This window comes from Silene latifolia, chromosome 5 (assembly GCF_048544455.1).
Source record: "Silene latifolia isolate original U9 population chromosome 5, ASM4854445v1, whole genome shotgun sequence".
Classification (NCBI taxonomy): domain Eukaryota; kingdom Viridiplantae; phylum Streptophyta; class Magnoliopsida; order Caryophyllales; family Caryophyllaceae; genus Silene; species Silene latifolia.
Window position 1 is genome coordinate 83796292 of NC_133530.1, and position 14008 is coordinate 83810299.

The following is a 14008-nucleotide window of genomic DNA, read 5'->3' on the forward strand; positions in this document are numbered from 1 at the left end:
ATATAAAATACAAATTTTTTTACAAAATCATACTGTATGAAATTAGGTAATCATGAAATCCAAAGGGTATAATAAATGATGGATTATCAATTTTTTATTATTTATTTACAAGATAATATAAAATTTGGTAATCATGAAATCCAAAGGGAATAATAAATGGATTATCAATTTTTTATTACTTATTTACAAGATTATATGAAATTAGGTAATCATGAAATCCAAAGGGTATAATAAAATGGATTATCCATTTTTTATTATTTATTTAATACATAGAATACGATATAGAGTCAAGTTAGAGGTCATACTTAATTTCAATACTACTCATTTTATGTGTAAGAAGACTATCTCAATTTTAAAACTTAAAGTGATGAGATTTGAACTTATGAATTCGTGACCTGTTGGTCACCCTTAACTCTAATCTAATACCATGTGAAAAGCTAGATTATTTGAACCAACATTTTAAAGTGATAATTCGAGCCAATTGAATTGGAGTATAATACTTCCTCCGTCCGGTCAATTGTTGTCCTTTGATCTTGGCACAAAGATCAAGAAAAGAGGAAAAAGTCAATTATTAAATGACAAGTGTAACAAATTGAATGTAAATAATCAAGTTACTCATCAAATTCATTCTTAAAATAGAAAGGAAAATAATTGACTAAGACACCACAATATATAAAAAACAACAAATAACCATGACATAACCATGACAGAGGGAGTAAAAGAGTAAACTTCACATATATTTGAACACAAATTCTTACTTAAGACGGGCACTATCCGTCTTAAGTTGTAGACGGATACCATTTTGTGAGACAAAATGCCCAAATAGAGGATAGTGGGAGGCACATGGGGTGTCCCCACCTGTCTCCCTTTTGTTTTGTGAGTGTACAGAATTCACCGTCTTAAGATTTGGCGACCCTTCTTAGCCAGACCAAACTCATATTTGAAAGGGTAGTAGTGTAGTACTAGAACATGATTTCATCCGATAAATTAATTCTCTATGCCGCACAGTCACACACCAAGACCTCTATAAATAAAACCCCTCGGACCGTACTCACTCCACCAAACACAATCACAATTCACGCATATACACAACAAAACACACGCACTTTCATACACAGCCTTTCTCAAAACTCACACAAATACACGCTTCTTCACACTAAACATACATACGTACTTGACTACTTGAGCACCACCTTCACACACACAAAAAATGGCACCACCAAACCTAGACATCATCGCACCCACCAAGCCAACACTAGGCCCAATAACTAAGCCCATGGCTAAGACTCGAGCCTACGTGACGTTTTTAGCCGGAAACGGGGATTACGTCAAGGGCGTGGTTGGGTTAGCTAAGGGACTTAGGAAAGTCCGGTCTGCTTACCCTTTGGTGGTAGCGGTATTGCCCGACGTGCCTGAGGAACACAGGAGAGTGTTGGTGTCTCAAGGGTGTATTGTGAGGGAGATTGAGCCTGTTTATCCGCCTGAGAATCAGACTCAATTTGCTATGGCTTATTATGTTATCAATTACTCTAAGCTCCGTATTTTCGAGGTATATCCCCTTCGTCTCGCTCATTTGTTTAATTTTTTTTATTTATGTGACTTGTTTTTTAATTAAAAGTAAAGAAATGATTATTTAAACACAGAGGATATTTATTTAATTTGGGCGCCACCCTCTCACATGGGATGAGTGGGGACCCCTTTAATTAAGAATACATGTGAGAGGTGGCGCCCTTATTACAGTCAAGCGACATGTGTAAGTAAGACGGTTTTATATAAGGATAGGTAGACAAAATATCTTTGCCTAAGAGTGGCATAAAAAAGTTTTAACATCAGGATTGATTATTTGAAATTGGCAGGAAATTATAGAAATTTTAATTTCTATTTCTATTGAATTTTTGAGGATTTTGTGTCAAAACTTGATGATTTGGATCTCTAATTAATAGAAATATTTAATGGAACAACGTTGATTTTAGATGTGGGTATTATGTGTAGTATTTCATACTAACTTATACTTTCTCCGTCTCAGTCATTTATCTACTTTTAATTAAAAAATCTTTAAAAATATAAAAGGTAAATAAATGACTAAGATAAATAAAGTAATTAAATTTTATCCACTGTAGTTTGGGCTCAAATTAACCGCAAGGGGAGCACAATTTACGCATAGACCTAATGTCGACTATACCTCATAATCCCAGGCCATCAGATAATGAGTTGATCTTAATATACTAGTGTTTAAATTAATACCATATCCATCACCAGCTGTACTTAATTCATATCATGTTTAGACGAAGTCTAGAACCTTCAACCGACCGAGTTAATTAATCGTATAATATTATTTTGTTAACTGCAGTTTGTAGAGTATACAAAGATGATATACTTAGACGGAGACATACAAGTATACGACAACATAGACCACCTCTTCGATCTGCCAAATGGATACTTTTACGCGGTGATGGACTGTTTCTGTGAGAAAACATGGAGTCATACTCCTCAATACAAAATCGGATACTGCCAACAATGTCCGGATAAAGTCCATTGGGCCGAAGAGGAATTGGGCCCAAAACCTCCTCTGTACTTCAACGCTGGCATGTTCGTCTACGAGCCTAATCTTACTACTTATCGCGATATGCTTCATACTCTCCAAATTACCCCTCCTACCCCTTTTGCTGAACAGGTATTCTTCATTTGCCATCCTAAATCTACAAGTTAATTTCATTTCATGTATCTTCGTCAATACTTGTTGACGAAGTAGAGGCCGGAGTTTTCACATAATTTGAACTATCGCATGAAAATGACTTGAAATGAGTATCAGTATTGGATAGTCATATATATTAATATATATACGGCGTAGATAATACAACATTTGTTAAATGTGTTGATTTAATTTACGAGAAAGAAGTATCTCGTAAATTCATGATCGAGATTCAGTTAACATTTTAATGTCCTATCATATCATGTGACCGGATCGGATCATGTGTCCGTCCTTCTCGGCCATATGCTGAAATTTCACGTGTGGGAATAAAATTCAATTAACTATTTAGTTAGTTAACATCGTAATAAAATTGTATTCATTAATTTAGGATATATACTCTTAATATTATTATCGTTTAGACGACTCTTGGTGGCACAACCTAAATATGGCGACACATAAGTCGATATGGCGACACATAAGTCGGTAATACACTACGTGGTAGAAATATATAGATAAGAATAATCTCCTTGACAAAGTTGGGGAGACCATTGTGTTGCCAGCGTTTGTTGTAGGTGTCAGAAATTAAGAATTGTGTTCAAAGTTACCAAAACAAATTAAGATTTGTGTTAAAGACGGAAGTATCTGTCCTAAGGTTAAAATGGGTAAAGGTAAAACTAAAATGTTAGAAAGGAACAAGACACTTATCCTATTTATACAATTGGGTTAGTATTTAACCGCCGTCTAAAATGAGAATTTGTATTATGAGTTGTGGTGGTTGCTGATTTTTCTATAAGAAAAGTAAAGAAAGTAATTATGTTGTTTGGGCTTTTTGTAGGACTTTTTGAACATGTACTTCAGGAAAATATACAAGCCCATTCCAAATGTCTACAACTTGGTGTTGGCCATGTTATGGCGCCATCCCGAGAACGTCAACTTAGACCGAGTTAAGGTGGTTCACTATTGTGCTAACGTAAGTGCTATCTTCGCTTCCTTTTCTTGTTCCAATTAATACTTTATTTGTCATTTGTTTATCTTTGATTAAACTTATGATGAATAGAAAAAGGTAAAGAATTGATCAAGACAGGGAATATGTTCCTACTACTACGTGTGAGTGTATCATGGTTACCGAATTCGCTCGGTGCCCTGCGAATCGCGAATTGCTAAAAGCGAATTCTATCATGTTGCTTACTAAAAATACATATAACACATTCTGTAGGAGCGAATCGCGAATTGGTATGGACATATTCATAGCGAATTCGGTAACCATGGAGTGTATGACGTATGGTTGTCGAATTATTTTACAGGGTTCAAAGCCATGGAGATATACCGGGAAGGAGGAGAACATGGACCGTCAAGATATTAAAATGTTAGTGAAGAAATGGTTTGAAATATTCGACGATGAATCACTTGATTACAAGCCAGAGGCAGAGCTTCAACCGCGGTTAGAGTCATTCAAGGCGGCGCTCTCCGAGGCAGGTGTACTTGAATATATCACCGCCCCTTCAGCAGCCTAGAGGAACCTAAAGTCTGGGTGCCTGGTTGTTGTAGAGCACATATATAGCACATAAAGAGTATTGTGGTTCAACTTTCTAAAGCAAGTGATTGTGGTTTTAAGTCTTTTGGTCTAGTTTGTACTCTAGCTGCTAAAATTCAGTATTTTAAGCTCAAAGGTGAAAAGGAAGAGATAATATTAGTATGTAAAATATTAAGGCACTATGAAGTAGAAAATTTCTTTTTTGCTTTTCTTTTGTTGAAATTGTAAGCAAAAATGTAAATTTATCACTTTGTAGATTATTGTATTTGTATGTGATGGTGAAAATAAAAGAAATATGGATTATTCCTATGTTTTAGATAAGGAATTTTCATATAGTTTTTGTTGTAAACACGATCCGGCTCATATTATGTGACTATTTTTGTACATCACATAAAACATATAGTTGGCTGACTGGTTGAGAATAGGAGTTACTCGAGTATTTCAATCATGAAGTTGGAAGTTAGATTCTCACCCATAATACGCTCATTTGAAAAAGAAAAAAAGAAAAAAAAAATTCACCCGAGTAGTCCAGTATTTACTATTTAGTGAACATCATGTACAGATAGATGCATCCAGGTAGCGGCCTCTTAACAAAAGTGATATCTTGAAATAAGGCCCAATACTAATCAAATTGGAGTTGAGTAGTAGTAGTTGAGTAGTAGTTTTCAAGTCGTGTCGGACTCGTGTCGCCTGTCGTGTTTGGGGTATTTTTAATGATTTTTAATTATTTATCCCTAAATCCATCATGCCTTGAGCCGGACCGTGCTTAGGCACGTATTTTTTGGAATTTTGGCGTCACGGCCCGCCACTTACCCTATTGTGCCGGACCCGGGCCACCTCGTTTTCTTCACCGTGCCATGTCGGACTCGTGCCGCCTGACCGAGATGGGGTACCTTAAAAAACACTTTCACTTTGTTTCCTTCTTCCACAGTTCTACCCTTATCAATTCATGATGGTCAACTCTCATTCCTAGAATCCCAGTAATATCCCAAGATTCCCATATCTTTACTCACCAAACACAAACTTCCCTCAACTCTTCTCACTCAATTTTCTATGCATGTCAAAATACCCCCCAAAAAAATGGCAGATTTCCAACTAAAAAAGAACACAAAAGTAGAAATCAAAGTAGATGAAGAGGGTTTTCATGGAGTAATCTTCTCTGCTAAAATAATAACTCCACCAACAAAAACAACCAAAAAAGTGTTGGTTGAATATGAAACATTATTAGCTGAAGATGGTATTAAACCCTTAAGAGAAAAAGTTGATTTGTCTCAAATTACACCAACACAACCAAAAGAAAGTAATAATAATGTAGTGTTTTTGTTGGATGATATTGTTGATGCTTATTATAATGATGGTTGGTGGGAAGGTGTTATTACTCAAGTTCTTGGTGATTGTAAATATATTGTGTATTTTAAGCCTACTAATGAACAATTTGAGTTTAATGGTTCTGATTTGAGGTTGCATAGGGAATGGGATGCTGGTAATTGGATTCCTTCTTTTGATGAGGTATGTGGGTTTGAGTTTTTTTTGTTGATTTGTGATTTTTTGTTGCATGCAATTGGGTGGTTCTACTCGGTTCCGTCTTAATCATTTGTTTACCTTTGGTTAAAATACGTCAGATAGATGATTGGGAGTTGGGATGGAGGGAATGTATGTTTAATCACATTGTTTAGGGGATTAGATTGAACTGTTTGTGGTCTTGGTTTGCTCATGCAATTGGATGATTGTACTCCCCAAACGTCTTATCATTTGTTTACCTTTGGTTAAAATACGTCGAATATATGTTTTTTCACATTGTTTAGGGGGTTAGATTGAACTGTTTATGTTTTTGGTTTGAGCTTGCTTTAAATGTTTGGTTTCTATGTGAATTAAACTATATTGTTTTGCGCAAATTCATACTTTTGGAATAAGTAGAATTGTTGTGGGATAAGTTATGATCAAATATGTGACTTTTAGCTTGTGTTAGTAGAAATGTGGGGAGTTAGAAGGAAATGAAGTAGAAGGAATAGAGTAAGGTAACATAATTGCATGCAGCGGAGGACCATAGTTATGTCGGAAGGGGAGTCGACACCCGCTGATCATTTATGAGTTATGACCATATACAGTTGAGTGAAAAATGAACACTCAACTAGTCCATTTCCAGCCAACAATAGACATTCTTAGGGGTAGTAGTTTCAGTTTGGTTAGTTGGTGGTTTTCGTGTGGTGAAGATGAGCAATCATCGATCAACTTTTGGTGTTTTACCCTGTGGTCATGTGACATTGCACTGGGTCACTTATCCTTACATCTCATTAACCTGTATTTTGTTCAACATAAAGATGTTCTTTTGCTTGGAATAGAAGGACGGAAAAAGGCTGAATTACCAAAGTTTGGAAGATGGCTCCCTAAGCTATTTGTCGGTATACTTGGAATAAAAGGATTCATCTTAATTATGATGACATTGCTTCTAGATGTCAACAACTCCGATTCATAATAAGTAATTCTCTGGGCCGATAAGTCAATTGTGGTTGAAGTGTATGTTAACTTCCTTACAATCTCAATCTCACATTTTTTTCTGTTTTTTATCACCCACTTGATTGTGCCCCTTGCCCTAGATAATTATGACACACTTCATTCGTCGTTACCATTACAACTCATGGGTGAGAAATTTGAAATCAGATAGATAATAGATGCAATGGTGTCATCATCATGGCCCGTAGTCATATAAATACTGCCGTGTAGACGGGGCCGAATAAAATCCAGTCTTTTGTGCCACTTGTTCATTTTCAAGCCAAATAGCCTACTTGAATCTTCGGTCTTTCTTGTCCTCAACAAATTCGATTCCTCTTCAATCTTGTATCTATGGCGCTTCCATGGTATTAAGATTGACGGAGTAGTCACAGTTATGGTAACGGACTAACAGTCATGAATCAGGATGGCAGAGACATTTATATGGTTTATCACCCCTAATCTTTGCTTGGGTCATGTCACCTGTATCGTTCTAGTATCAGTTATGTCATTGGTTGTATACAGTCTAGGATTGGTTGTATCTGCCAAGTAACACGGCATTTGACCAAATAATGGCTGTGTACCCTTTATCGGCCAAATATTAGCTATTTGGAAATATCCTATACATATCATTTACATTAGTAAACCGGAACCCTTTCCATATCGGGACATATGTCGTGCATCAGCGATATTCCGCGTATGGGCCGATATTTAATTCTCTGGGCACTTCCAACCACAATTGACGTTACTTGGCACGTCTATAACATTTAACAATTGCCTTATTACTAATACCATAATGGAGATTGGAGACTACATCTTCCTTTGTCATTAAATTTCATCTTTTCAGAAATTAGGAGACTTTGATCACCAGGCTCTCTTATGATCACATATGTTCTCTCGTTCAGGATTTCGGCCATGATACTTCCATGGTTTCACATGGCTTATATACTATATCTTCAGAATTTCCTTGTTTTGTGAGTCTTTGACTTGCAATACTCACTGAGTCACTGGTTCTTTTTGACTTTCCTCTCTTCGTTTTTCTTCACTAGCTATAAATATTTTTCCAACACATGAGTTGACATTCTGCCAAGTCTTTAGACTCTTCTGTGAGGACTGCAATGTTGTTTAATATTAGAAGGAATAAAATGAAGAAAAGTCCCTGCATCTTATATTGTTTCACCCTGTCTTTTCAATAGTAAAACGCAAGTGAAATGATCGGCACCAATATTATTCTCAGTATCAATCCTTTAAAAGTTTGAACTCGTATTTCACCTTGTCTATCCCTAAACAGGAGCGCTTTTAACTGTACCTGAAGCTTGTTTCAAGCTAGTTGCATTCGGAACTTGCTTGAGCATGACATTTTCCAAACTTTGATAAATGATTGTCACATTGTTCACAGTCTCCTCTTTGGCTTGCTTTAGGCAGTCTGTTTATGAACAATATCGGTGAGCTTAGATTTGCTTTCATTCTAAGTCGCTGCTTCTCAAAATTTTACTTGGTCAGACACTGATTTGAAAAGGCTAAGATGTGTACCATTCTATGCGTGGCTCTGGTTTACTTTTGTTCGGAAACATGCTGAGAGATACGCAAATGTTATTCACATAACAAATGGATATGAGAGGAGGAGCATAACTTCTACTAAGCATTGTTATCAGAATCTCGATTTGATCCTATGTTTAACATCTTATAACTCTTGTCTCTTACACTATCTCATACATGGTTGCATTGTTCCGACCGTCATAACAAACTACAACGCATGTAGATTTTGTTTATGTTAAAATGCAAAAGACTATTCCTTGTGATTTTATGGAGTTTACAAACTTTACCAGCTTAGATTGTTCGTACAATTATTTATAGAGATTTCTAATAAGGCAGTCAAATGCGTTCTATTTTTCAGCATTGCATCATCCAATCGCTGATATTTTTCTCTGTCTAAAAACGGTTTTGCGATGATTCCATCATTTGCTTACGTCTTTCTCTTACACAAGTTCAAAATTTACTACTGACGGTAGAAATCTGGCTGAACCATAATAGAAAACTTTGTTAGGTATATGTCTTCTCATGCATGTTGTAACTTAACACTTTATCTCAGGAAACCCAACCAACAGAAGGGATGATGTACTGCAAAGAAGAGAATGTTTTCAGCAAAGGGAGCCGAGTTGAAGTGAGCAGTGATGAAGAGGGCTTTGAGGGTGCCTGGTTTGTTGCAAGTGTTATTGAGGTTCTTGGGAAAGGCAAGTTCCTTGTTGAGTACAAGGATCTAACAACAGAAGATAACACACAGTATGTGAGAGAAGAGGTTGATGCCCTTCACATTAGACCTTGTCCTCCAAATACTGAAACAGTCGACACGTTCAAGCAGTATGATGAAGTTGATGCTCTTTATAATGATGGATGGTGGGTCGGCATCATATCCGAAGTCCTTGGTCCCTCAAAATATAAAGTCTACTTCAAGAACACAAATGAAGAGATGGAGTTTATGCCTGAAGAGCTAAGGAAGCATCAAGATTGGACCAATGGGAAATGGGTTGTAGCTTCTGAGGTATTACCGAAATTTCTGCAGATTAAGATCATTAATTTGTTGCATTATAAATCTATCCATCCAAGTTTTCTGTCATAGATATTGAGCTTTTGCCTTTTGCAACACTTGGATTAGTTGGATAGCTTCTATTGTATATACTTACTCCCTCCGTCCCAATCATTTGTTTACCTTTGATTAAGTTGCCGCTCACAAATAATAAAAAAAGGTGAACAATGGTTAGGACGGAGGGAATAGTATTAAGTAAGACAGTTGATCTATTATTCTGTTGTTCACCCCTTGGTTTTCTATTTGTTGATTATAATCAAAATCATGGTGTTTCAGGGATTAAATTTGACCCAGTGAAGATGGTCTAGCTAAAGAATTCCCCGACGGATTCAAGAGTATGTAAGATTTGTACCATATTTTCCCGATCTTGATTTTATCGTTATCTATGCTAGGGTTGATCGCTTTAATTGTTAGGTAGTCCTTGTTCTTGTGGTTTACTGAGTTTCAAAGTTATCGCCTAATTAATGGTGAGTGGTGACATGACCGAACGTACGGGTCTGGTGTTGTAGAATATGATGTGTGATTTCAAGAAAATTTGAAACGTATTCTCCAGTCCTTTTTAACTTTTTATGATGAGAGTATGACATTCTTGTTGATTGGAAATAAAATTGTGCAAAGAGGTAATCTCCCTCGAGTTGGTTAACGAAGAAGACCTATAAAACTTTACTCAGTTTCGGAGCTACATGTTTCAAGCTTGAGTTATGCCTAGCATACTGGTCATTCAAGTCGGGTCAGTTCTGGTCTACGATACACTTTGGTTTGGGTTGGGCCGGCTACTTATTTTTTAGGTGGGGTATTATCATATGGGTCAATTCACTTAGATCGCTTTGGGGTCAATGGTTATTGGTTATGGGTCTGACTGTCTGAGTCAGGGTCAGTCAGGTGCAAGTCTTGCAATTTTACGTTCTGTTTATAAACTTTTTGTTATTTACATGTTGAAATGTGATGTGTAACATTTAATTTGTCAGTATTGGTCAAACAAAGTTTGGACCGCGTTAAGTCTCGCAGCAGGTCAATTTGGGATTCGTAAATGAAGTCTCGGGTCGGGTTGTTTAGTCGAGTTGGTTTTGCAAAGCTTATTAGAATTAAGCTTGAACTCTTTTCATAACGCGAGACTGTACGATCCCAACCAGTGAGTTTTATTCGAGTCCTAGAATCCTAGTTTGATTGGACGGGACTCCGGAAAGTGCTCATCTTCATGTGAATGAATGAATGCTATACTGAGAGCTCATTCAAGATGGTGGTTGGATAGTTATGGTTTATAGGTCTTAGTAATAAATTTCGGGTACCCATAGTATGATAGTACATAACCAAAACAGTTGGTGGATGAAGCACATATAATTCTCACCTCAACTGTCTCATTCTTTGATATAATTGCAGTAAGCAGTTACATACTGTAGTGTAAGGCTTTGTTTGGCATTTTCGGCATTTTTCTTTGTATCTACTTGTTTTCTATATTCAGTCTTCATTTTTGGGTCACTTGAAATGTCTTGTACTTGGTCATGGAGAAATACCGTCTATCTCGGTTCTGAACCGGGAGTCCGAGAGTAATACTATGGCCCTGCTCTTTTGGACTTAAATTCAGTTCAGGTCAGGTTAGGTCTTATAAGTTTAGTTCAAAGTGTGCTTCGGACAAAAGAATAAGGCCTACCTCCATTTTTCTGTAACTTCACTTTATGAGTCGGTGGCTTCACTCTCAATTTAACAAACAAATGAAACGTTTTGTGGAAAATGATCAAACTTATGTCATTAGATTGATAGAAAAAAATGTTATGATAAGAGTGTATTCTCATAACTCCTTAATTTCGAGATAGTGAAATTTGAAGATGATGTTTCGAGGTGTGAAAAAGACTTCTGAAGAAGTTAGGAAATGCATTGTATCTTTATTTGGTAACTTGGTTGGGTACGACGGTGTGACGTTTATCTATCTTCTCTGCCTAATTAAAGTGTGCACCCATTTCTTGATTAGCCTTCTTTACTTGACTATTTACACAACTACAGTTCTTCTGTTATCTTCTCTTTTTGGGTTTTTTCGACTCTTTTTGTTTTCCGGTTCCACGGAGAGGACTTGGAAGGAGTGTGTCCTTAAGCCATGACTTTAGCTAATGTGTCATATCCATTAGTGTGCTATCTTGTTCAGTCTTTCATCCGTTTAAATGACTCTAAATAGTGTAAGGTGAAATAAATCAGCAAGTCCCTCTTGTGACGGGCATATTCGTCACAAGCTTACGACGGGTCAAATACTACCCATGTAAGATACGACAAAACAGATTGTTACTCCCTAGGCATTCTCCTTTTGTCTTATCTATCCCACATGGGTACTATTTGACCCGTCGCAAGCTTGCGATGGATATGTCCGTCACAAATGAGAATTTGTGGAAATGAGTCCCATCTTGTTCTTGATTCATAATGTTGAATACTTGAATATGGATTCGTTTTCAATTTGTGATCAGAGTGGTTCGTAAACCCTGAATGTTCTATACTTCTATGTGTTTATCTCTTTTTCGATTGTGGGTCATTTGAAAACCACCTCTCTATCGTTGTAGGGGAGAAACTGCCTCTTTATAGACGACGAATGGGTGGTATGGGTTTGGAACTCCATTCCTCATACCTTGTGTTTGGTTGAATTCCGGAATGAGGAATCAAATTATGTTGTATGTTTATTTTATTGATGAAATTTTGTACTATTTACTTATATATTAATTTTCAACTTTATTTCATGTACTTATTAATTAGTTAAAACTTTTATATAATTTCTATTTTATGTATGTTACTTTTTTTTTTTAAGTATCATAATATTTTTGTTCTTAAATATATTAAACATGTTGGGAAAAAAATCATTTTTTGTATTTTTTCCGGAAAAAAGTCTTAGAAACAATATAATTTTATGAATATTTAAAAAATAGGGATATTTACACATTTTTCTATTTAATGCTCTCTTTGTATTTGATACCTGCCGAAGGTATCATTCTCCTACCCGCCTCCCCCCTTAGGTATGAGAAACCCATACCTCATGGTTTGCGGTATGGGTATCAAAATACAAAAAACAAAAAACATGAAACAAACATAAGGTATGGGTCCCATACCTTATACCTAGAATTGGTGAACCAAACACCCCCTTAGTGGTTTGCTCGTCGAGTATGAAAATATTTTCGGAAAATTGCGAAAAATAGCATTCGATGTGGGAAGAACAGAAAGATCAGTAAAATTTAGAATTAGTAGATTAGTCATAGAAACTTGATGATAGCATGGAATAAGAGTGTTGAGTGAAGACAAGATAGAGCAAGATATTCTTAATTAGAACATCATACTGAATTATTTGACCATAATTAGAAGACAAGATTCTCCATAACATGACATAATAATATAAGTAGGACTTAAAACTGGAAGACAGTCTCTTTAGTCTCCTACTTGTAGATAATACTTTTAAGGTCATGGACTAAACTAAACTTCCTTAACTTCAACTTCCTTAGGAGCAACAATAGCATCAACTTCCTTCTTCTTCGACTCGACTCCATTAACCTCCACTTCCTTTTCCTTTTCCGATCCCACGACCCTTTTCTCCACTTTCACAGCATCCGGCTCATTAATCTCAACCACAAAGGCGTCTTTCGGGAACACTTTTTTGACGCCGGTTGCATTATTCTTAAAGATGATCTTGTCGCTTTCAGGGCTCTCGACCGTGATCTCATTGACTGTAACCCAAACAATGAGCTCCTTGGCCTTCACTCCATTAAGCTTCTTGATCTTGCCTTCTTCAACATAGGCAGAGACCTCAGGTGCATACCGAACCCATTTACCGATTTTTTCAAACTTGTGCTCGATTTCTTTCTTTTGCTTAAGCCACACAAACCCGATGTCCTCCACGTAACCACATTCCTCGACATCTCGTAGTGGAAGGAGGCCGTTTGGGAAACCTACTTCCTTGAACAGCCTCCTAGCTTGAGCCATGCACACGTCATTCCCTCGGTAAAGCTCGGTGGCTTTGGCCCTTATGTCTTCCGTGATCAAAGACGACATCGTTTGATTACGATTTCGGAGGTTTTTTTTTTTCAGTAGGAAAGTTAAGGTGAAGACTGAAGAAGTATGAAATGAAGTGATTAGGGAGTGGAGGTTTTATAGGCCTAACAATATGGAAATGCCCTTTAAGTTTTAAGGCAAATTGGTAGGTGTCCTCTTTGAATTGGGATGGTCGGTTCCTACATTATTACTGATGTCATTTATTATCTAACTACTTGCCAATCACCTTACCCTTCTTGAATTGTATAATTTTTTCAGCTCTTAATTTCTTGGAAAGTTGTCGGCCAGGTTTGTTCAACTAAGTTTTACGTTTTTATAACATGGCCTTGGTTAGTCGCTCATTAATATTGTACTCGTACACAAATTCTCGTTTCTGACGTGTTACAAACTTTTGACGGAGAAATGTGACCATTTTACAATAACACAGGAGAGCCCAGCTGAGTATTTTACCTAGTCAATAATGCCGAAATTAAAATTACGATTTCATTATCTGGAAATTTGACGAAAACTTGTCAACTCTCGAGTTATTTTCTCTAGGCCTTAGACTAATGCGATACTTTAGCAACCGCCATGGACTTGTGTGTTACAACACGCAACGCATTGGCAAGAATTACTTGCTGGAGTTGGTAGTTGTTGATGATCATGCCTTTCATGTGAAAAGAGGAACAATGACTACAAAGTACGC

The 14008-nt window shown here is 36.6% G+C and overlaps 3 protein-coding genes across 3 annotated transcripts; 2 read left to right on the forward strand and 1 right to left on the reverse strand.

The window, feature by feature from the left end:
• Positions 1 to 1058: 1058 nt before the first annotated feature.
• Positions 1059 to 4533, forward strand: LOC141657674 (galactinol synthase 2-like). Its single transcript, XM_074464977.1, has 4 exons — positions 1059 to 1549; positions 2351 to 2674; positions 3528 to 3662; positions 3997 to 4533. The coding sequence occupies exons 1-4, from the start codon at positions 1211 to 1213 to the stop codon at positions 4204 to 4206; spliced, it is 1008 nt and encodes a 335-aa protein (XP_074321078.1). The 5' UTR covers positions 1059 to 1210; the 3' UTR covers positions 4207 to 4533.
• A 596-nt stretch (positions 4534 to 5129) lies between these two features.
• LOC141657676 (protein AGENET DOMAIN (AGD)-CONTAINING P1-like) lies at positions 5130 to 9848 on the forward strand. Its single transcript, XM_074464978.1, has 3 exons — positions 5130 to 5735; positions 8809 to 9258; positions 9580 to 9848. Exons 1-3 carry the CDS (start codon positions 5280 to 5282, stop codon positions 9598 to 9600), a joined length of 927 nt encoding a protein of 308 aa, XP_074321079.1. The 5' UTR covers positions 5130 to 5279; the 3' UTR covers positions 9601 to 9848.
• Positions 9849 to 12581: 2733 nt separating this feature from the next.
• LOC141657679 (uncharacterized) lies at positions 12582 to 13605 on the reverse strand. The gene has a single exon (XM_074464982.1). It carries the CDS (start codon positions 13321 to 13323, stop codon positions 12748 to 12750), a length of 576 nt encoding a protein of 191 aa, XP_074321083.1. The 5' UTR covers positions 13324 to 13605; the 3' UTR covers positions 12582 to 12747.
• Positions 13606 to 14008: the final 403 nt, after the last annotated feature.